Source organism: Cyprinus carpio, chromosome B2 (genome assembly GCF_018340385.1).
Source record: "Cyprinus carpio isolate SPL01 chromosome B2, ASM1834038v1, whole genome shotgun sequence".
Lineage (NCBI taxonomy): Eukaryota > Metazoa > Chordata > Actinopteri > Cypriniformes > Cyprinidae > Cyprinus > Cyprinus carpio.
The window spans coordinates 14,294,972-14,320,852 of NC_056598.1; the positions used below are offsets into that span (position 1 = coordinate 14,294,972).

General features: G+C 35.8%; 1 protein-coding gene across 2 annotated transcripts in view; it reads left to right on the forward strand.

Annotated features, from left to right (window-relative positions):
* The window catches only part of map4l (microtubule associated protein 4 like), a 45,064-nt gene continuing 19,183 nt past the window's right edge, over window positions 1-25,881 (forward strand). Inside the window, exons 1-5 of one of the 2 annotated variants that reach the window (XM_042718213.1) lie at window positions 1-139; window positions 5,472-5,656; window positions 10,036-10,146; window positions 10,254-10,343; window positions 10,457-10,651. In XM_042718213.1, coding sequence (XP_042574147.1) covers window positions 5,476-5,656; window positions 10,036-10,146; window positions 10,254-10,343; window positions 10,457-10,651 — 577 coding nt within the window. In that variant the 5' untranslated portion in view covers window positions 1-139; window positions 5,472-5,475. Of the gene's footprint in view, window positions 140-5,471; window positions 5,657-10,035; window positions 10,147-10,253; window positions 10,344-10,456; window positions 10,652-20,222; window positions 20,356-25,881 lie in introns of those variants that run through there. The other variant, XM_042718214.1, reaches the window with a different exon arrangement.

The window sequence follows — 25,881 nt, forward strand, 5'->3', positions numbered from 1 at the left end:
TGAGTTGTGATTGGTCGAGGGGAATATGGGGCGGGGCGTCGTCCTGCGATCACAGAGGCGCACTGTACGAGAGGGCGGATCTGACTCTGCACATCGGCCAACTCTACATCGTACTGAATTTTAAAAACAACAACAAAGGGTAAGTGCACTTTGACATTGTGATTAGCGCTCACATTATACAACCTCACTATAGGAAATGCCTATGCATTAAAATAGCCTTCGCGTAATGAAGACAAAACGAATAGATTGTGATGCAGTCGCAGTCACTGCTTGACAGGCGTTAGTTATTGTTACATAGTCTACACGCGAGATAATCATGCGTTATAAATAAAGGGTGTCCATGACTCATCGCTCTTTCGTTCCCAAACACATCGACCTGCCGAAATTTCTTTGTTTGGGCACTGGCGCAGTTTGGATGCTCAGGACAGGTGTCCTCCGCAGCAGCAAACATCTATAGAAAATTACTCTAGTTACATAACTTCAGTACAGTGACAGATATTGCTTAAACATTGTAGACATTGTGGGATGATGAAATCGTGCGAGGTTCCTTATAGAGGACGCTTTGAGCTTTACACCCCATATAAACTGCGATGCGACAAACCAGAACGCGTCTGTTATAATAATAAGAAGATAGTTGTGTTTTTGTTATGAGTGTTTTATTTTTTTTTGTGTCTTATCGTTTTTTTCTTTTTTATTGTGTGTGTGTGTATCGTGTTCTGGGCTCTCTGCAGTGCACCTCTTCAATATGCCTCATGGACATGCGTCATGCTCTAAAATGCGTTTGAAATGGAACACACGATCAGGAACCGACGCACTGAGGGTCATGTATGGATGTCTGGGACTGTGGGAGACGTTCATATGTGTTATGAAACGTAGCTATTCCCTCATGGCCTCTTTTTCTCGTTTGATATTCTGAAGTGTTGCATTCTAGAGGGACAGAGGAACAACACTTTGACCACACCCCCCTTAAGTCTTATTCCTTATTTAGTTATTGCACATTATTTCTTCTTCTTTGCACTGTGACTGGCTTTGTTTGCTTTGCATACAGGTAGGTCATTAACAAATGTCAGTGGTGTTTATTCAGGTAAAGCTGGTGTGAAGGACATGGAGGTGTCCTTCTTGAGTCTGTATTCTTGTCTGTATTTTCTTATTTTTGCATGTAAACTGGGACTAATATGTTTAAAGATCGATTCGCTTTTAAATATCAGGATTAAATATAGCAGTGATTAATGCCACAAATGTTGTTGTCATTCTGCAAATGTTTTCATTTGCCTGACATCATAGTGGGTGTGATTGAGCTTTAACATGTAATTGATCTTAGGAAGCACAAAAACAATACACTGGTAAATAATAATGTTCCTCTCAAACAAAATCCTGTATAAATAATATAAAATCACTCTCAACTATTACTGTGTATTTTAATGGATTTAAATCATTTAATTCTTCATGCTTGGTAAACTTTAAACCTGTTCTGATGGATTATGATCATTAATCATCATATTTTAATGAGCTGCAACATTTAAAATCTACATATTTCATAATAGCCTATTTGTATTGCTGCTGTTGTGCTTCCGATGGTAACTGGTTTACATGGTTTCTAACTAGACCAAATTGGGGTCTAGATCAAGCTAGACCTTAATAAAGCTGGTAGACAATGTCAGACTCAGACTGGTAACAGCCCAGCTCCAAAAAGCAGCATGGGCACTTTAAACTGATATGACATTTTTTTTCAGTGGCAATATAGACCTTAATTTGACTTTGATTTTGTTTTTTTGTTTTTTTGTTTTTTAAAGATTTTGCATTTATCTCTTAACTGTCACCCAATTAAATCCTAATCTAATGACAAACTGTATATCGTTGGGATTTTACCACTGGTTATTTTTTCTTTTATTTTTTCAAATTATGTAGGAACAGTAATAGATTAATTTATGACAAGACAGCACCTCAAAACATCATAACAGGAGTTCCGACATTTGTCACAAAGTGTCTTTTTTGTTGCCCTTTTCCCTATCACGTTTTAGTAATAATCATAAATTATATGTCAACTGAATGCTTAAAACCTCAAAATTCATCATTTTAAAATCAGATATTGCATTACCATGGAAATGGTACTTTAAAATCATATTATAAAACATATTTGTTAATGAGTTTTAACAGTTAACAATAAATTGTTTTATATAAATATAGGGTGAACCAACAGTGTCATCATATGTTGCTGGGAAAGGGAAGCTCTGTAAGATGGCATGCTGTTTTCTGGACTGCTGTGATTCTGGGGTGTCAGGTCAGGGCCTGTCGGCCTGTTTTGAAGCCCTACGTCCCGTCATACATAATCTTCATTCCCCTCACTGATGGCTTCTGACTCTAATCCACACAGACACCCCCCCTCCGCTGTTGTGCTGTGACCATGGGCAGGATGTTTATAAGGGAGGCCAATAGCACTCTCCCCATTTTAGGATGATGATGTAAACTCAGGGTGAGAAATATACAAGATCATATTTGGTTACAAAAATATCAGGTTAGCTGATAATAATGCAACACTACAATCCAACTCAGCAGTTTGACAGTTTAAGGTGCCTTATTTTTGGATGCCTCACTTTTACTCAGAATAACTAAGAGACAGACAGAGACTGGTAGCGGCGCAGATACATAAACCCTGTCACAATGAGTGGCAGCCAGTAACCGCGTGCTCGGTGGCTTTGGCACACAATGGAGCACATTGAGCCAGACCCCCATCCCACGTTCTGTGTGCATTCATACAGGAATGGTTGGAATACAGCGTTTACACAGCAACACAAATGGCTGCCAAATGCCAGCCCAGTAGTCTCTTCTCAAAAACTCTTGTGAGCTCGTCATTCTTCTTTAAACCGCACGAGGACAGAGCGTGCGCTTCTGTCAGACTCTATTTAGATTTTGGAGCATTTGGCTTGAGTGACATTTGAAAAGACGCATCTGGTTCATTGTTGAATCTCTATGTTTACACAAGCTCAAACAATTTGAATTTAAAATCACGTGAATCTTTTTTACTTTATAGGGAGTTTATATACTTTATAGTTCACCCAAAAAAACTAACTGTTTACTCGCCCTCATGTTTTTCCAAACCTGTATGCAATTCTTTCTTCTGTGGGGCACAAAAGGATACATTTTGAGGAACATTGTTAACTCAGCATTGAAGCCCACTGATTTACATTTAATGGACAAAAAATATTTCTCAAAATATCTTCATGTTACACAGAAGAAAGAAAGTCATACAGGTTTGGAATTACATAAGGGTGAGTAAATGATGACGTACATTTACTGGAATATTCCACAAGTGTGTCAAACCTGACAATCATCTTGTGCTTCAGTGGAAGAAAAACAGCTTATTGTCTGTAAAAAGAGTCAAATGATCAGTGTCACACATTTACTTACTTGATTAGTGATTGATTTTCCATCCTAGGGTCTTTATTACAGGACTTATCCTATCTGCATAGTAACCATGGTAATTTCACTTTAGAAGTAACATTTTTTTTCTAATAGTCAAGAATTAAGACAAGTAGTTTCTTTAATACAGCCTTAGATGTACAGTGTAGTCTCAGACTCTTGGATGAACACTGTACTTACTTGCACGCATACACCCACTGAGTTCAGGCCTCTTGAATCAAACGGATGATTTAAGTGAACAAGAGAGTCCCTCCAAAACAGAGAGTGATGGCACTCTGTGAGATGCCACTTTGTGCCAGGGCTGGTGACATCACGCAGGGCGCAAAGAAAAACTGCTGAATCACAGCAAGACACAGGGCCGTGTCAGAGTCAGAGCAGTAAAAGTGCAGGGATGTACCTGTGTCTCATTTGCCACGGTCTGATGAGTAAGCCTTAGGATACCACACCATATGACCTGCCATATGACATTTTCTCTGGCTTTAATAAAGCAGTATTGTTATTGTTAAATCGAAAACATTTTCAGTAATACAGCTATATAAGCTAAATCGAATGTAAATATTATATGAAGCACTTAATCTTAAAGAACATAAACGAACATTGTATTGCTTTGGACAAATATTAACTTATTAATATTAATAACTAAATATATGTATTAATATTGAGTCATAATTAGTCGATATTTTTAACTTTAAAACCAAAATGAATAAAGCTGAAAGCTAAATGGAAATGTAAAATGACAACGAAACATAGCAGAATTACTAAAACCTAAAGTAAAATTAACATGAAAGCTGATCATATTAACAATAATAATAATAAAAAACACTGATGAAAATATTTTTATTTTAAAACTTGCCCACATATGACTTATCAACAAAATTGAATGGGACGATGTAGAAAGATTTCTGTAAAATGTCATTTTAAGGATTATTTCAGTAAAGTTTGTTTTGCCAAATGTTTAGTTTATGTTCATACGGTCTAATGTTACTGTACGTCAATGTGTGCTGCTGTAAAGAAACAGCTGATTACAGTAAGTGTTTTGGGATGATTTTGTGAATACGAGGGGGAATCACTCCTCTAATCCCTTCATTTTCTGGACCAGCTGGGCCTCTTACCATCCACCAGGATATCAAGAGAATTACTATTTACCTCCATCTACATACAGGGGGATGGGGAAAACAAGGCAGGGTGGAAGGAGATGCAAATATGTGGATAAGTTATAAAAGTAAATAGGAAAGAGGAGATGGATTCTGGGTAGGGTCTGGGGCATCAGCATTTTAATCCCATGTTTAGCTTCGGACAGACTTGCATAATCACATTAATGTCTGATCAAAACCGTTGTGGAGATTTGTTTGGCTTTTAACTCATTTGCCCCCTGCTGTCAAAATGCACGGCGGCTTGATTTTTGGTTTGTATGTGTGTCACGCAACAGTGTTGCTGGTTTTTGGACCTTTGTTGAACAGGACAGTGTGTGTTTGTGTTAATCTGGGTTCTCTGAATGTGGATAGTGTGACAGCTAGAGAAACAATGAAGACAGTTAAACTCATGCGATGGCAAACAAACACGTGCCTTGGGCTAATGCACAATGACAAGCTCTCTCTCTCTTTCTTTCTCTCACTATCCTTTTTCGTTATTTTCTCTCACTGTTTTTTGGCGTAAAACGTAGATGTTTTGTTCAAACTGATAAATTTGAGGTTTATCAGGCTGCTGATCTTAATACTGTATGTGGTGCACAGACAGATGATCAGATTTGTCTAGGTCTGAACATCTGGCCATATTTGTGTGTTGTTAGCCTTCATACCAGAAGTCTTCGAGTGTATGACCCCCCTGAGTGTATCCTAAATTGGTCATTGATTTGAAGATATGAATTGTTATCTATTAACCTTATGACTGTTAGCTGTAAGGATCAAAAATAGGCCAATCAATTTTTATTGCTGGATTATCTAGGGCAAGATAGATGGAGAGTATGTATGTGCCCTTTCAGCTGCATGACTTTTTAATTGTGTTCAGGCCTGCTTTGTTTTCACTGATTGCCCTCACTTTTTTTTCTACAGGAGGATGGACTTTAGTTTACGTGATGCCTTCACAGATGGGGCACCTAAGGCGGCCCAGGACAGCCTGCTGAAGAGGGATTTTGTGGCTGGGTTGGAGGCACAGACCTATGATGATAAAGTGGGCGAGACCGTTGGGAAGACAGACTACCGCCCCCTTCTGGATGGGATGGATGGCAAAAGGGAAGGTATGTGTTTTTAAATGAGAAGTTTTTCCATAACTGAAAATGTACTCATCTTAACATTGTAACATTAATGAGTATAAGATTTTTTTCCCTTGTGCACCAAATCATCATAGAATGATTTCTGAAGTATTGTGTGACACTGAAGACTGGAGTAATGGTTGCTTAAAATTCACAGGAATAATTAATAAATTAAAGTAACTAATAAATTAAATATATAAATTATATTTTGAAATATATTTGAAAAATAAAGCAGTTAATGTAAATTTTGATCATATTTGACAATATTACAGGTTTTTAGTTTTGTGTTTTTTATTTCAAAAACCTACAAATATTTTTTTAAATATTATAAATAATAAAAAATATATAAATAATAAAAAATATACTGTAATAATTAAATATAAATAATAATAAATAATAAATATTATTTGCTGCTTTTCTTTTTTCCTTCTTTTTGTTTAATGCAGATATGTTGGTTATTTTGTGTAGTACAATGCAACATTAGGAACAGCCTGTTCACTTTTGTAATTTACTGTTTTCCTTTTTGCATTGGACTGTAATCTGATGTATCTTATCTGAAGTAGATGCGGTTCGTGGTTGTTTATTTGTGTGTCTCTCTTCTCTATCTGCCAAAACGTATAATGGCAAATGGCAGAAGCACATTTTATTCCTTTCCTCTAGTTTCACATCCTGTTCAAGTTGGTTTCACGAGAAAAAACTCATTGATATTCCAAGGTATTTTGGGTTGCTTTTATGCTTGTTTGTCTAGGACATACGCCTGAACATGGTTGGCAACATCTCAGATCTAAAAATTTCCCCTAAGAATTTTTTTTTTTTTTTTTTTTTTTTTATCTCATCAAGAGGCGTCTAAAAATGCTGTCTTCTGCCAAGAACCCGAGTGAACTCTAGGTTCAGTTAAGCAAACACCATCCTTCCTCTTGGGTTACAACCATCACCACTATTTTTTCTCAAAAGTGTTTATTATTTGCTGGGGCACAGTTTTACAGTTTAATCACCTGGTATGCATGATAGTGCTAATAGTGTCTAGGCTACTGAATAAATATGCTAAATTTGGTATTGTTTAACACTGGTGCTTTTTGTAAAGTCAGTCATTGGTAAAACATCTAGAAACAAACAATTTTAGTAAAGGTCACATAAAGACTATGAAATAGCTGTAGGTTGATGCACTTTAATGAAGCTTTTGAGTGTTCAGTTTTTGGGATTGGGCCATCCTTTTATATTTCTCTTTGCATTAGTCATATGAAAGTGTTTGTTTTGTTTTCTACATGTAAGAGAATATGCAGAAATGTTGACCTTTACAGTATGATATTGGGCTTGTGCTTGACAGAATGCTTAGACATCAATGTAAGAGAATAGGCAGAAATGTTGACCTTTACAGTATGATATTGGGCTTGTGCTGCATTGTATGTGAATGCTGAGATCAGCAGATCTGTCTACAGTAGATGTGACAGATACTTTTAATAGCTTCAGCCAAAGATCCAAATGAGTGTGATTAAATTTCCGCCTCCATTAAGAGAGAGAAATGGCCATTTATTTGATGTTACTCTAAAGACTTGATAAGAGAACTCTCAGTATGATAAGGCTGGTTCCATAGGTAGCATATAGCAAAACTAGTAGCTTCTCGTCAGATCATACTGGAACTGAAATTTTAGTGAGAAATAATTACTAAAGTTCGTCAGTATGTTAAGAGAATATGCAGAAATGTTGACCTTTACAGTATGATATTGGGCTTGTGCTTGACAGAATGCTTAGAGATTGTTTATTGACAAAGTAATAAAGATTTATGGAAATTGTAAGTTGTCTGTTGACAAGCACTTGGAGTACAAAGTACAAGTTCAGATGATTAATCAATAACTATGCTGGCTATTAAAGTCTGTGTAGCCGCTTCGAATCATAATAAAATGACACTTACAGTTCATTATCGTATATATTTTCATTAATGTCGTTTTTACTAATGTTGTAAATTACTCATTATTTGCAATGCTCTTGTCCTATTCTGCTCTCATATGAGCTTCCTTTTCAAACAGTTGCATGTTGCAGACATCAAGGGTATTCAACTGGATTAGAAATTATTATTTTCATTATGCAGTATAACATGCAATAAAATACCCAGTTTATTATTTTTAATATACTGCTATAATACATTTTTACATGGGTTACCATTTTGTTTTATTGTTCATTTTAGTTGTGAGGTCTTTGGGGAGGGTGATGTAGAAATTAAATCTAGTCTTTGAATATACAAAAATAGCAACCTTGGTTGTTATTTATGTCGTTATTGAAATACTGAAAAAGCTTGTGTCAACTGAGTAGTTGGTATATAAACACAAATGATTAAATAAAGGAAAAATAATTAAAATGTCTCTACCCAAAAATGTGCATGTAAATTCTAACCTTTCTTTCTTCTCTGGAACACAAAAGAGGATATTTTGAGAAATGTCTCAGTGGATACAGTGGAAGTCAGTGGGGTCCAATGATGTTTGGTTCCCAACATTCTTCAAAATGTCTCCTACTTCATTAATTAGTTGATTAGTTTTAAGAGTATTTTTGTAAAAAATGTGTAGTTTATCTATCATGTTTGTGTGATTTTGCATAACCATATTGCATGTTGGAGACTCTCTGGTTCTTTGTCTGTGCTGCTGGTACTCACAGTACAGCACTGGTTTATGACGTTATATAACTGATGCTGTGCTGAATAGGATGTCTGCTGCTCCCCCCTTAAACTGCAAAAGGAGGCTCTCTACCAAAGCATGACTTGGCAGTCTGCACCTCAAGTGCCTCATGTCTGGGACAAAAGTGACTATTTTTAGTCCCTCTTCCATTTTTTAGCTTTTAAATGAAGCTTGTTTTCAGGTTCATATGCTTCTCTTTGTGCGGCCATTGCTCTGCTGGGTTTTTTTTTTTTTTTAGTACACCATCAGCATCCTGGAGCATAAAGAAGATTGAAAACATGCTACTTGAGGCATAAACGCACAAATCACCCATTACGGTCGACCACTCTCTACCTTATCAACATTCAACACAAAGGCCTGGCCAACACATTCCCATTGCATCCTTGCTAATATAGCAGACACAGCACAGCGTGACTCACAGTGACATGTACACCGATCCTGTTCCACAAAGAGGATAATTGCTGGAACAGCCCAGTCCTGTGGGAGTGCGATCATCAATCCAGGGCTGGTATCTGAGCTAATGCTGGTTCAGTGCTGGCTCCTCTTGTCAGTCAGTTTTGATGCTGACAGAGTGCTTTGCCTAGGGAACGTAGAGCAGCCTCAGCTGGTTGTATAACTACGGTAACAGGCCTGCAGTCTCAGCCTGTCCCATCATCTTAGCATCACTCATCTCCAGTTACCCTTCTCATAATGGCGAAATATTGGAATGGATAGGAGCAGGCTTATTTTCAGGGATGCCCCTCACCACTGCCTTTGACAGGGGAATATTAGATTAGACAGTCTTTTAGATTTCATGAAAGTTACATTTACAGGACCTAATAAATGCCATTAAATCACTAAAGTTACTAATGAAGAGGATGTGTTTGTCTTGCTGTTAAATATCACACACCTCTTATTCACAGATGCGTCATTCTCAGGTGGATGTTGTGAATTGTGTCTGAGCAGTTCAGCATTTCATTCATAAAATCGCTATTATTATTAAACCCTTTATGGGTGTATTTTTGTATCATTCAAAATTAAACAAAAAAATAAAATACAGTATACTTAATATTATACATTTCAACAGATCATGGACAAGATTTTATAATTTGGCAGGAAATTTGGTAGGTCTGATATAGATAGTTCTTTTTTTTTCATCTGAAATTCAGAAACTTTCCTGTGCCGCATTTACTAACAACAACAACTAGAAGTTAAATACAGTAGCTACTGTATGTGGTTGTTTTTATATACAGTACTGATGTCTTTGATGTTGCTATCTGTAATTAAAAAAATAAAAAATAAATAAAAAATCAGGTCACACAGTATTTTAATGTCCGATTCTCACTACTACCAACAATTAATTATGACTTTTGCCTCAATAAACTCCTAATTTGCTGCTTATTAATAGTTAATGGTTAAGTTTAGGTATTGGGTAGGATTATGAATGTAGAATATGGTCATGCAGAATATGTGCTTTATAAGTACTAAACAGCTAATATGTTAATAATGGGCATGCTAATAAACAACTAGTTAATAGAGAGAATTGGTCCCTATACTAAAGTGTTACCTTTAATCTGTAATATTTATAGAAGAAAAATGTGTTACAAAAAATTTTTAGCTCAAATGGTTCCACCCATTTTCTTACTTGGATTGTATTACTAACCGAGTGTTGATGCACTTATACAGAGTCAGTTTGTCTGTTTTATCTTTTCTCAGTGTCTGGGTCCTTGTCTGCAGGCCAGACTGGAGGGCAACGTCAGGACCCTCAGGGAGATATCCATCCCAGCCCGCCTGGACAATATGTCTATAAGAATGACTTTCAATCAGGTGGGATCATTGAGTATGTCAGGCTTGCTTAAGAGAATTGAATTAAATAGTTCACCAAAAAAATCTAATTATGTGCTAGACATTAGTCCAAGTCTTTCTAATTCCAGGCCCAACATCAATGATTGAAAAGCCTGTCCAATTAGGAAACCAGCAGATGGGATCTACTGTGAAGGACAACAGCATGGACACCTTTCTGGGTAACACTGCAATGTTTGATCTTGCTGACTTAAGGTTGTGGGTTTGATTTAGTTCATTTCCTGAGGCTCTGTTAAGTTTTAATGCGCTATCGCTCTGCTGCTCTGTGCTTCAGGGTTCTCTCAGCCTGGAATGAATATTGGTATGAATATGAATGTTGGCATGGACCCTTTCCAGAGCTCCAAACTCCCCAGCATGGGTGAACCTCAGAAGACCTCACCCTTGTTTGGCAATGAACCACCCAAACCATCCCAGATAACTGCTAATCTGAGTGATACAAGCCCTCGTAACAGCCTGGAAAATTCTGCAGGTAAAGTCTATCGCCACTTAAGGCACCTCACTGCAGTCTAGAACAGGTAAGACAGACTTTAAACACAGATATTAAGATACTGATTGATTATTACAGTAGGTGGCCAACCAAAATTAGCTTTTTGCCGCCATGAGCGCCGCCGCGTCTGCAAAGTGCATTTGCAGCTTTTGACTCCTGAGTGACGCTTTAACCACAAGTTATTAAACAAGCGTATCAAAGGACATTTTCGCAAATAGCCATCAGCTTTGCCTAGCCGATGTGTTACATTTGATGGCTGCAGTCGGGGAAAATTAAAGAAAAACACTGTAGTAGAATATTGTAGAATATTTAATATTCACAGATGAAAATTTAGTATTTATGAAGTTATGTGTGTTTCTTAGAATGAATTCAAGCAGGATAAATGTAAAGCCTACGAGCCTGTGCTTATATTTTCTCTAAGCTACACAGTATTACACCATATTTTAGATTTGAAACATTTAATGGGTGTGCAGTATTATTTGTATGATTTAGCTAAATCATTGAAACTCTAAAGAATGGACGGATAATAAAACGTCCTCACTTTTAAACTCAAGTTCTCCCATTATAATCAACAAAATGCACACAATGTCAAAAGAGCTTCATTAATTGACAACTTTAGTGATTTTAAAGGGAGGCTTCTTTACTTGCTTTCATACAATTTAAGTAAAGTTTAAAAAATGCAGCCGTATTTAAATGCAGGTGTGTGTCATATTCCTTAAAATATCAGAGTGCAAGATTTGCACTGCGAGCATGATGCTGAGTGCAACACGCAGCATTTATTCTTATTTGTCTACATATTTTATCTTCATTACAAATCTTGTTTGGTTTTATTTTGGATAATTGCATGTGAAAAAAAAAATATTTACTTTGTAATGCATATGCAAAATGTGAAACTGCAATCTTATTTGCAGTCTATAATTATTTGTACAATAATAACCTGCTTTATATCTTTATTATTTAATGCAAAAGAGATTTATTAAAACAAGTTTATAAGATTCATGCATTCATTTAATCTTTATCAAGAACAGCTAATGATCAACGAATTGGAGCGACATCAGCCGTTAGATAATGTTAAAACGTCAAATAGCCTTCAATTTACAGGTTATAACTACATCTGTCTCGACTGTAGACTTGAGAAAGATTTATTTTTAATGCGGATCCCATACTGTAACCTAAAAGAAATGTGCTCTATTATTATTCATATTCAAGTGTTTGTGCGAAAATTATTAATGCGCATGCATGACAGGGAGGCGCCCTCTCGATCACTTGATTTTTTTCCTGATAATGAAATAACTTAAAATTGGGGTGTCTCACATACATGAGAAATATGTCTACAGAAACTTGAAATGTCTACTTTTAAATGAACCAATTAAAAACAAAAGCATTATGTATTTTGTGAAGGTTGCATTTCTCTTTAAAGGCACGCACAGTATACTCTGGAGATGAGAGTCAGCACTGTGAATTTCATCTTGCAGCCGACAAGAAAACATTAGTTTATTAATAAATAATTAAAATGTCTCCTTTTTCACAATTATTAGGCTACTTCTGCCTGTGCTTTGTGGCAAATATAATGCATGTGCCTGAGCGAGGAATATATTAAGGCTCATTATGGATTATAGATATTAATTTAATATAAACGTGCGATTAGTTGAACAATGACTTAAATCAATGACTACTGGTAACTAGAAAAATCTTACTTGGGGGGCAGACCTATTAAATACCCTCTAGACATCTCTGTTAAAGTTTTTAAAGCATTTTATACAAGTTTGCATAAATTTCTGCTTTAAGAACGGTCCGTAATGGAGAGATGCCTTAACATTTTTTTGTCTCAGAAACACAAAAACGAAAATTGAAATAAAATTGATATTTTATGTTTTGAGAATGGCCAACCCTTCTCCATTCTGCAGATATTGTTGCTTCTGGTTTTACAATATTGTTTGGACAAAAAAAAAAAAAAAAAAAAAAAAAAAAAAAATATATATATATATATATATATATATATATATATATATATATATATATATATATATATATATATATATATATATATATATATATATATATATATATATATATATATGTAGTATATATATATATATATATATATATATATATATATATATATATATATATATATGTATATATATATATATATATATATATATATATATATGTATATATATATATATATATATATATATATATATATACATATATATATATATATATATATATATATATATATATACATACATATATATATATATATATATATACATATATATATATATATATATATACATACATATATATATATATAAAATAATGCTTTTTTTTTAAGTTAAGGCAACTTCTTCTGAAATTAACTAATAAACTATATTGTGCTATACAGTAGTCAACATTTGAAGTGGATCAAAACCTTTCTTCCAAGTTGTCCTAAAACCTAAAACCAAAATGTGTTTTTGTCTTAGGACAACTTTGATTAACTTTTTTGATCCACTTCAAATTTTACTGTATAGACTTAGAAAATTGTTTATAAAAAACAATTATTAAGCTGAATATATAATGTCTCTTTCGCAGATGCACGTCTCTTTCACCAGTTTCTTTGTCTCTCTCTCAGAGGCGCCTCATCTCTCCTGAGAAAAAAACACCATGTTATATTGTATGTAATACTCATGCAGTTGCAAAAATGACAAAAGCCAAACCAAACGAGGCATTTGTCCTACTTTGCCTTAACCTGCTCTGCAAGTTTGAAACCCTCATAAGACACTGTCGATATGAAAGAGATTCACACCTTTATTTCAACCCCCACAAGCTATACAGAACTACCCCCAAACCCCAACCCCCTCCAGCTGAACTGAATTCGGTCTGTTCTTTTTACAAAAATCATTGTAATTTGTGAACGTAGGCATTTGGGGAAGGCTTTAAGACCAAGAGGAATCCTCTGTCAGCTGCTCCTGCTTCACAGCGAGCGCAACTCGCGCTAACTGCACCCAGGTTCACCATCAGCGTTCTGATTTTACAAAATCAGTTTGAGGCGAGTGCAACTTATTGATCATGAGCCCAACATTTAGCAAGGCAGGAGAACATTCAGTCTACCTGAAGGAAGACGTATTTCATTGTAAGTTAAATAGAGAGTTAAAAAAAAAAACTATTGTAGACTATTCTTAAACTTGGACCTCATTATATTTAAGTACAAATCCAAACACCAGAAGCAACTTACACTCTCTAGGTGTTCTTTCATTGAAAAGTATGCATTTTATTTATTCACAAGCTATATGGTTGAAATAATATTTTAGTTCAAAACTTTAAGTGACATTGTTTAAAAAAATGCTGTATTGACTAACGTTTCATAGACCTTCAGTTGTTATGCTTTAAAATTTCATGCCATTTGTAATTTCACAGTATTTTCACCTCATAAATTACCTTGTAAAGTCACAATTCTATAATGGTAAAATTTACTCAGGGCGATGGCATTTTTTGTATGACATTTACATTTTTTTTTTTTTTTTAGAATAATTGTACATAAATAGGTGAAGCAAAACAAATATGATTATTTCTAATAACTTTTTAACTGCAGGCAGATATAGGCCTACATTATTGTACATTACAAATATTTGGATTGTCCCTTATTCTGTCCCTTATTTTCTTAAAGAATAAACACTTATTTTCTACAAGAATAAACACTATATTTTCTTAAAGAATAAAAGAGAAAGAAGCAATCAGCCCTTATTTTCCATTTCTGAAGTTAATTGGCAACCCTAATGATGAACTGGATAAAAACATACATGAAACTTGTTAATAGTTAACAACATAGCCTAGATTAGGCCCAGACTCTGTTGCTAAGTATACTATAATGTAAATTTGTTAACCCACAATAAAAAAATTTAACCTATTAATCACCTATTTTTGTTTGCTGCATGCTTTTTAAAAACATGCTAAAAATAAATTAAGTTTTTGAGAGGAAAAAAATTATAAGTCATCTATAAGTCACATTTTATTACATTCAGGAATAATAACAGCAGGCCTAATAATGTTATAATGTAACAACATTATAAACACTATAGGATATTTTTAGTTCCCTTCACTTAACAACAAATAACCTACTTTAAATTTAACTATCAGAACAGAACAAGAATTAAAAATATATAATTTTAATGGATAAATATAATTGCAGTATATAATAATATAGGCTTAGCTATAAAAATAATAATAATTTAAAGCATAACATAAGGTAAGGTTGGGCTTACCTCTTTCATTTGGGACAAATCCAAACATTTCCATATTCGTGATGTTGCCCATTTGAAGCGTAACTATTATTCATTAGGTAAAAAAATCATAATGAGCAAAAATATGCCAGTGGACTGCTGCTCACGCCGAATGGCATGGTAAACGGCTGTTCTTTTTCCAATGAATATGTGGCACCAGCGCAATCAAACAGCTGAAACAGAAAATACTCAATTTTTGGTCACACAGTAAAGGCGTAACTCGAAAATGCAAAGTGTTAGCAGTTTGAAAAATCAAGAATAATAGTAGAGTTAATAAGAATTATTTCTAAATGCTGGACCTTTCTCATTTCACTCTGCATATGGAGTCTGATGGATTTTTTTTTTCTTACCAAGAATGAACCAAAATGAAGACATTTAGCTTTTAATCCGTGTATATATATATATATATATATATATATATATATATATATATATATATATATATATATATATATATATATATATATATATATATAGGTCTATATATGTAATAACTGTTTTATAACAATAGCATGCAGTAAGAGCCTTTGTGTAAATGTCTTTCTTTTAATTTTTGATGTGTAGACTGTAGCCTAAGACTATCCCACGTTTTGAAATTAACTCACTGTAAATTTTCTGATGGTTTTTAAGAATGTTTGAATGTTATATTATAATGTTATTGTTGTTTTACTTTGTCCTTTCATCTCCGTTTACAAACCAACATTTTACAATTACAGTCCCTTTGCGCCACCTGGCGGTAGTTTCGCGAATGATTTTAACATGCGACTGACTTGCAGTTAACGCCGTAGCCCTGCGGTGGTGGTACATGCGGCGGTATTTCCCATTCTGGTTGTCCAGCTACTGTATATCACAGAATGTTCTATGATCTCAGCTCTCATATCATTCCACTCTGTCCGGTCAAGGTATGGATGCCTCATCAATATCTTGTCACAAGATAATTGCTTCATACTTTTCATGGTCTTCAAGATATCACTTATTCTGAATATGATTTAACTGATGTGATAAGCAATAGGTTGTTAACTATTGAATGCTATGAGTATATGTAACATGAAAAATAGGGGTTGTGAAAAATTAATTAGTGACTAGACTAAACATCTTACAGTGTGAAATGTCCATTCCAAATCATTTTACTTGATGGATCATAATAGTCAATAATCATTATTCACAGTTTGTCTTTGACTAGCCCATGTGCACTATGTCTTCAAGTGCGCATTATGGTGGAAGGCATTTTAAAGATTTATCTTTGACCACTCTTTAATATTACTTTTTGAGTGTGATGGCTGTGAAACTTAGAAGATAAATGTGTCTTTTGGCCCAGAGCCAGTTTAGAAAGCCATTTCACATTTTAGACCTCATATCTGAAAGATAGATGTTTCTGCCACTGGCACTTCCTCCAAGTAACTGTTTATAACCCTTTGATCAATGAAAGTTGACTGAGTCCAGTGAATGAAGAAAGGCATGTAAAATAGAAAATCATATGATCATATGATTATTATGCTTAGATGGCTGGACTATAGCGCTGGTAAACATGATCCAAATTCAATTAGCAGTAGGTTTTGTTTACCTCTAAATGTTATTTGTTTTGAATGTTGTCAACCATTGTGTTAAGTGTTTGTCTTGTCATGGATTTTGGTTTATTTCAGTGACCTTTATTTGCCCTCAGTGCTGAGATACAGTATATACTGGGTATTCCATGTCATGTGACTCTTTTCTGTGGCTTTTCTTTGAGTCAGTCTCTCTGTGACTTGCCTCAGTTATTATCCGTGACTGTTATTTCTCCATGAGTTCATTCGCCTTTTTGCACTTTCACTTGATGTGCTCTCAAGTGAGCACATCGTAGTCTCAGCACATTCTCTCTCAGCCACTGCTGAAACTATTACACTCATTTAACTGCCCTCTGCAGCAAGTATGAGCATGATATCCTCAGATCTGTTATCTTACATTAAGGGGAAAATTCTGTCATTAATTACTCACCCTCATGTCATTCCAAACCCATAAGGCCTTTGTTCATCTTCAGAATACAATTTAAGATATTTTTGTTGAAATCCAAGAGCTTTCTGACCTTGCATAGACACCAACGCAACTAGGACATTCAAGGCCTAGAAAGGTAGTAAGGACATCAATAAAATTGTCCATGTGACATCAGTGGTTCAACTTTAATTTTATCTAGCTACAAAAATAATTACTTCATTCAACAATTACTTTTCTCAGTCTTTGACATGCGTTCATGACAGTACCACACAGTACCCTTTGGGCCTTGAACGTGGTAGTTGCATTGCTGTCTATGCAGGGTCAGAAAGCTCTCGGATTTCATCAAAAATATCTTAATTTGTGTTCCGAAGATAAACGAATGTGTTACGGGTTTGGAACGACATAAAGGTGAGTAATTAATGACAGAATTTTCATTTTTGGGTAAACTACCTTTTTGACAAAGATCAGTGATAGGACTTTATCAGGATGTAACGTAATCCAAAGAATCGAAAAGCCAAAATTGTTTTCTATAGAGCTGTTCAGTTTATACAGCTTACTTTGAAGGGTAATTTTCCACTGGTGAATTTCCACTGGGTTTTCTTTTGTTCTGCAGCATAAATTACAAACAGTTATACCTCAGACTAGAATTTTGAAGCCTAAGTTAAATACTTAAATTGAAAATCTGTTGTTAAATAGGAAATACAACGTCTAATTTGCCAAGCATAGTTACTTTAAGTAACTTATGTAGTCTCTTTAAGTAACTAGCTGGCAACAGGAGTACACAATGCAAATATTGGCCTTCAGGTAAGCCCTTGAACACCTGATAATTTTACAGAAGCCATAATTCATGACATGTCTGTTTAACCTAGCAAGTTCTGTAGAAAAACAGATTAATTTTTGTGCAATTTTTAGCATTTAAAATTATGGAGTAAAATTAGGGCTGCATATGCTTAATAAACACAGAGTGTCGGTTTGGCGCCAATAGCCTGGTGGGCAGCACACTGACATACAGTATAGTGCAATTGCGCTTTGGGTGTCCTGAGTTTGAATCTTGACTCATGGACCTTTCCTGATGCCATGCCCACCTCTCTCTTTCCCACTTCATTTCCTGCCAACCAACTGTCTTATCACAATAAAAAGAAAAACAAATCAGGACCAGAAACTCATAAAGTGCTAGTCTCCCATTGTAATATTTCACGCAAACTGGAGAATCAGCAATTTCCGCACAATGGGTAGCATGTATATTTAGTTTGTTGTGAAAGCATCCTCAAGTAACATTAATGTGAGATGAGAGAGCATTTAATCATTCAAAAGAGTAAAAAAACTCTGAAAACCCATTGGAAATTTCCAAGGGAACCCATGGCTAATGCTAATTCTCTTCTGAGTTTAGAACTATAGACTGGATAATGCTATTCATTGTGAATTTGTGAATTAGTGAATAGTGTCTGTCTTCATATCATCTTATGGTGTAACGCACCACATGATGCAAGTGATCAGTGGTTCATAGGTAGCTGATCTAATGCCTCTTTGGACTCTTAATAGCTGTTATGAGTTGGAGATGCACAAATTTTGTTGTCCGATGATTTGTATGGTAGTCAGTGACACTTCCTCTTCCTCTCTGTACACAAAGAAGTTTGGGGAAGCCCTTGGACAGGTGAGGAAATGCTCTCTACGGAGCAGTCCCATGGTTCCAACAAGGCAGAACAGAGTGGCACTGATGCCTTGGCTTCCCAGAGTCTAGATGCAGCATCCAGTGAGGGAAAATCCACCGAGGAGGGAACTGAAAAGCAGCAGAAGGGAAAAAGGAAGAAACGCAAGAACAGGGAAGAAATGTATGACCTTCTGGACAGTCTTGGTTCCCCTGACTCAGAAGAGACTCCTTCCGAAAGCTCCAACCATGGCTGCCCCTCACCTCCTAGTAGGGATGAAGAGATGTGGGAAAGCGAGATCCAAGAAAGAGGGGGAGGACGCATTAAGGCCAAGAAGAGTAAAAGCAGGATGAAGCTACCAGAAGAATGGAGTGCTCCTCCAACTGTAATGGACATGGACTTCAGCAGCCCTAATTTGGGTGATTCAAAACCCCCTTCCAGTGCTAACATAGATCAGGGAAGTGCACAGCCCTCACTCACACCTGAACCTCTGCACCTCACTGACACCCAAGCATGCGGACCCCAACCACCCGGGCAAGCAAACACCTCCTTATTTGCGAATCCCATAGATGACTCAACTCTCAAGATTAACATTGATATGTTGGATAAGGATAAATCAACTAAACATGATATCAAAAAGTCTAACCTAGAGTTGCCTGGTATTCACCCTTCAAATCAGTTACCCAAGGACCCAAATGATCCTGACCAGAAGTCAACCCTTGCCCTTAGTCCAACTCAGACTGTTATGTTTCTTGACTCCGTGCTGCAGGCACAGACCCCAGATGCAAGCCCCCCATCCCAGAGCACCCCCGTGAAAACCCCCATCCCTCACAGCTCTGCCCCAGAGGCTGCTCCTGATCTGACCACTGGTCTACTGTCCGTCGGCACAGACATCCCTGCCTGTCAGAGTGCACCAGCTGTTAGTCACTCTTCCCCAACAATTCCCCCCAGCACTGCAATGAACTTAAATCCCGAGGCTACACCTTTCATCCCTTCACAAACAGAGCAGCAGGAGCCCCCATCGGCACAGCCCCTCCTACTGGAAGGTTGGTGATAATGAAGACTGTATGGAGATGATTTACATAATGCATGGCTCAATGAAGTGGGCCCTCCTCTGCTTAGCTATCTCTGTAGCAGAAAATACTGTAGCAAGACACTAAGTACTCCATGTTTTTCTTTTTCTTTCTTTCTTTCTTTCTTTCTTTCTTTCTTTCTTTCTTTCTTTCTTTCTTTCTTTCTTTCTTTCTTTCTTTCTTGTGTCAGTCCTCTATAGCTTGGACCTTTGCTGCATGTAATCCATTCTTAAAATAAAGTTGTATAACATTTCAGTGCAGTCATTAAAACAAAATTGTTGGTTTTGATTAAGGATTGGAGCTGACTAACTGTTACTCTTTAGTTTACCATCCCCTGGATTTTCAGATTTCTCTTGGTCACAGCATCCCTCAAAATGCACATGTCTTGTAGATGTGTGTCAACTAGTGAACTGTCTATGTTGGATTGTACATTTTCTAATCATTCTGTGGGTGAACAGCTTTCTGTATGTCACTCCTTGCCATCTTATGCTATACTGTATGACTCTTATTCTGCTTTAGTCTTGTTCAAAACTGTCAATCCAATGTTTATGAGATTAAGAGGTCTGTCTGCTAATTCACCTGCTACACATAGATTTTGATTATTATCTTTAGATGTGTTTAACTTTTTACTTATAGCAGAAAAAAGTTTTGTAAGTATGAGTTAATGTTCTTTTCTCCTTCTTTTCATGCTAATCACTGTTTGAACAATACTGGACGTCAAACAGGTAAGAAAATATCTCATTATCTCACTGTGAATTGTGGGTACAGCCCACTGTATATACATACATTATGAACTTTATAAGTTGAATCGTTCTTGATATATTTGGAGAGTAGGGATGTACAATACATCAGTACTTCGTCAGTTATTTCATTAAGCTCTTATGCTATTTTTATATGGTGTTGATATATTTAGATTATCTTTGCTGTCATCTATTGCTCACTTACACTTCTTAATAAAACTGAAATAATTGTTAAATGTAATCTTTATCAAATCACAAAATTAATATCCATTTTTGGACACACTTTATTTTAAGGTCCAATACTCGCTATTAACAAACCAATAACTACAATGTTTGCCTCAATAATCTCCTAATTTTCTGCTTCTTAATAGTTAGTAATGTAGTTGTTAAGTTTAGGTAATGGGTAGGATTAGGTAGAATATGGTCTTGCAAAATATGTGCTTTATAATTACTAATAAAAAGCCAATATGTGAAAGGCAATATTAATAAGCAACTAGTTGATAGTGAGAATTGGTCCCTATACTGAAGTTTTACCCCATTTTCTTACTTTACATAAGGTTGAGAAACCTGGATTTACTTGTAGTATTTAAAAATATTGATTTTAGTATTTTATGTTTCATTTACTACACAAATATACTATAGCATATCAGTGTCAGCCATTTATGTTTTTAGCCATAACATCCATCCCTATTGGAAATCAATAAAACAAATAATTAAGAACAGAAAAGTTTTTTCCAGGCTTAGTTTAATCCCTTAATCATCTGAACTTAATGTCAGTAAGGCTGCATTGTATAATGTTTACTTTAAAAAAGGCTCTATGTGAGTGGTACCCAGTATTCTCATTAATCTCTGATACTGAATAGAATTGATTTAGATTGATTTAGTTTGGTTTGGTTGAAAAAAACTTAAAGGATTTGTTCACTTCCAGAATAAGAATTTCTTTCTGTCTTCAGTCAAAAGGAAATTAAAGGGGTCGTATGATGTTGCTAAAAAGAACATTATTTTGTGTATTTGGTGTAATGAAATGGGTTTATGCGGTTTAAAGAGCAGGTCATATGGTATTTTAAAGTGTCCTAATATTGTGTTGGAGTGCCCTACAACAGGTTTAAATGCATCTAAGATCAGAAAACATTGTAATTTTCTCAGAATATACATTTAATATTAGAGTCATTTGCCAATGATTAGGAAACGATTCGTTCCAAGCAAGTTCGGAGCAAGCCCCTCCCTTCCTCAAGCCTACTCTGCTCTGATTGGTCAGCTGGACAAACCTGTTGTGATTGGCACAGAGATGAGGTCCTTGAGCCAGTTAGCCAGCGCTACCATTGACAAAGCACCTTTACATAAAACGTATATAATCAATCCGTTCTTATAATGACATAAAATGCAAAAACACTTATGCAAGCAAATCGTGCCCATAGCTAAAGTTTAGCTGCTAAACTGTGAACACTAGGTGGATACGTTAGCCGAGTGTTAACGTGACTAACTGATTAAACAATACAGTTTGTAAACCAAAATATGTCTACTGTAATGTTTGAAGAACGACAGGACAAAAGACGCTCACAGGAGCACCAGCCGAAATCACTCATCTCTCCCGCAATAACCCTGTAACTGCCAGTGCAGCACAATAAACAGCAGTTTCACAATTATTATAAAGTCTGTGTGCTACACTACATTCTTTATTATTAAATAAAGTAATTAGAACAACGTCAGTCTACAATAATCAACATATTCTTAGGTTCCCTGCGAATTTTTAGAACTACTTCAGTAAGACAGTAATATTGTGCTTTACCTGGAAACACATTATATGTACTTTGAAAAGATAGAAAGCATATATAAAAAATTAACATAGTAATAGTTATTTAACTGGGGCTACAACTACACAGAAACAATTTGCAACTTTAAAATACTGATCAGGACAAACACAACGACAAACAATTCACATATCTCAATACAGTTGTCATTGAAGACCTAGAAGCTAAACGGTGCTTACACAACAAACCAAACAATTATTAAGCATGCTACATAAAATGTAAAAAGCATCAATTATTAATAACACTTACAGGTTGTGATACGGAGGAGGACGCTGATGCAAATACACTTGGAACTGAACCTTCCTTCAATATCAGCCGGCTCACGAATCCAAGTTTGATTGCATTTAAGTTCGTAAAGCAATCGTCTTCAAAATGGCGTGAACAAAGCACAAGGCTCGAACTGTACTTCTGTGGTACAGTTGTATATATGAATTGTAGCCACTTAGTCTTCAAATGCTCATCCTTGGGCAGATGAAAAAAGTTTGCTTTTTGAGTCGCACTTCAGAACACAGTGTCTCGTCGCCATGATGTTTTCTAGTTTTCACTGGCGTCTTGGAGCGCAATTAGTGGGTGTATCGTATTCAAATAACTTGACAAGTTGACGTCATCTAGTCAGAGAAAAAGCTTCGGTCTTCTAACGATTCATAAAAATGACTCAGAGTCGACTCTTACTTTTGAAAGACAATAACTTTATATACGGTGCACTGTCATATTTCAAACTTTGCAGGATGTTTTTGTTCACTTAGATCTATGTTACACACTACATGAAAGGTAAATTTCAAAATTCCATGATAGGTGCTCTTTAAGTTTCAAAAAACACATTATTTTCCACATACTGTACATTATTGTTTGTCCTCTATGCCCCGCCTTCTGAAACACGTCGATTTTTACAAAGCTTTACAAGCGAGGTGTGCTCTGATTGGCGAGCTATCCATTGTGTTGTGACTGGCCAAATACCTCAAGCGTGTGACGGAAATGTTACGCCCCTTTACTATACTGTGATGCTGTGTGTCCCGGGGCGCAGAGACAAAAACATTAAAACCCATTATAAGCCAGGCATTTGTTGCATCCAGTGGGGACATAATTACAGATTATAATGACAATACCAGCGGTTCTCAATTCCAGTCCTCTTGCCCCCCAGCTCTGCATATTTTGTTTGTCTCTCTTTGTTAACACACCTGATTCAGATAATCAGCTCGTTAGAAGTGAGCTTCTTGCATGAACTGTGTTCCCATTGACATGGTCCCTACACAGTGTTCATTGCTCCTTACTCCCTGAGCAGGGGAAATCTGTTGACGTTTACTTCACTTCTGAACATTCATTCACGGATTTGCGCTGTGCAACGTCTTCACACACGGAAAAGTGTGACATCATATACCTCGGTAAATAAATACAATTTCAATTCACATCTTGCACACTTCAATGCACTTTGAATAGAACATATACGTTCGCTTCGAACTGTAATCATGGCAGAATATCCTGTGATGTCCACTTCGCAGGGCACTTACGTTTGAATAGAACAAATGTCTGAATCGATAAGAAAAACATAAAAAATGTGCAGAGCAGGGGGGCGCGAAGACTGGAATTGAGAACCGCAGACTTATACTGTCTTTTTACGTGTTGCGTTGCATCGCGCTACGTAAACATAAAACCATGTCTGCATTTGTGATCAGAGACAAACAACAAGTGCTACACTGGTAAAAAAAAAACTCGCATTTGAATCATCAGTGGCAAATCCTTTACATATGTAAACGTACTTACAGACTGTGAGTCAGAACAGACGGCATTGTAGTTTTCTCTCCCAGGATCAGGAAACATTCCATAAAATGTGCAGAACACATCTGAATATTTGGGTTGAACTGTTCTGGAAAAGTGTTGTAAATACAACTTAACCACTGATTTCTAGTTGTGACCTCTTTTGGAAGACCAAACAAATTATATTTGCTTTCACAAGGAAACACACAGTGTCTCCACAACCTTTTTTTGTAAAGTTTATTTGACTTTCTTTGCATGTTTGCTTTGTAAACACTGGGTCGGTACTTCCGCCTATACATCACACATCACCTTTCCTGCGTATTGTGTGAAGTCGAGCTAGTGCAGCAGGAGCATTTGTGGTTAAAAATTATATAAATTTTTTTTTTTTTTAGAAAATGGCAATCGATTTGCTAGATAATACAGTTATTCTTTTGCTGAGATCGTGTAGAGCCCTTTTCAGCTGCATTGAAACTGCAATTTGGACCTTCAACCCACTGGTCCCCATTGAAGTCCATTATATTGAAAAAAAAATCCTGGAATGTTTTCCTCAAAAACCTTAATTTCTTCTTGACTGAAGAAAGAAAAGCATGAACATCTTGAATGACATTGGGGTAAGTAAATTATCAGGTGAACTTAATGTGAAAGAAAATGTCCATTTACTAGATTGTTTATCTAATCAAAGTAACAGTTGATTCAAGAACAGAATAGTTAGGATTAGTTATTTTTAGTTGGTGATATTTATAGGTTGAATTCATACTCCCTATAGTATTTCTGTGGCTTTCATCTCCCTCTCTCTCTCACACAAATGCACACACATCTCCTCCTAGCTCTCCCATCCTCTTGCAGCAGCTCATGTAAAATTGATGGCTGGTCCATTCGCCATTATATAAGACTCATATAGTTGTTCTTTTTATAGCAAGTGATTAGGGTGTGTTCAGAGGCATTTGAGAGGTGCTGCACTCCAGGAGGGATATTGAGTACTGGGCAGTAGCTTTGGATTGAAAGCTAACACAGAGATCCCTTGATGACGTCTTGAATGACGTTGTGTTTCAGCTGTTCAGGTTTATTCATCCAGCTATTCATAGTTTTTAAACACAACACTTGGTCTTCTCTGGATTTCAGTCTTTTAAATGCAGAAATAGGAGATGCCCTTCTTGGCCCTTTATTCCCTTCCTTTACTAGCATCAGCCTACTCGTCCTTTCTTGCCCTTGCTCATGCACTTCCTCTCCCTCCCCTCGGGTGGTTCCGACCACACAGGACCATAATATCAGCAGCTGCATTGACGGGGAGACTGTTGCCATGGATATGGGAGGCGGTTTCCTTGGTAATGCAGCGAATAGATCAAGCTAGGGTGTAACTGTAGGATATGTTCCAGAAATAGAAACTCTGTGACATAGCTTACCGATTACTCAATGAGCGTGCATTTTCTACCCCACGCTTAATGTGTTAAATGCACTTTTGATGCTGTGTTTTCATTACTGAGAAGAACATTGTGATATTTTAATTATTGTGAACAGATTTCAAAATATAGAGGTTGACACTGGTAAAAAACCGCTCCATTTATTCAAAAGCTCTGTTTATAGTCATTGTGGAATTCTAAAATTAAATTGATTATAATGTAGGTACATTTTTATATGATTAATAATATAATAACATTTAATCATAAGCAATAACGTTTTGTATTTAAAAATGGCAGTACTGTATGTCTCAATGCCACATAATGGCAACAAAAAGGATTTTATTTACAACCATATAGAAAAAAAAATTTTAGGTAAAATTTTAGATATCTTCATTGCATTTTTTATGCATTTTCATCTTAATTTCAATTTCACAAATTAAAATTTGGTTACACTTTATTTTAAGGTGTCCTTGTTACACATTACATGTACTTACTGTTATAATAACAATAAATCATGCATAATTACATGCAAGTAACCCTAACCA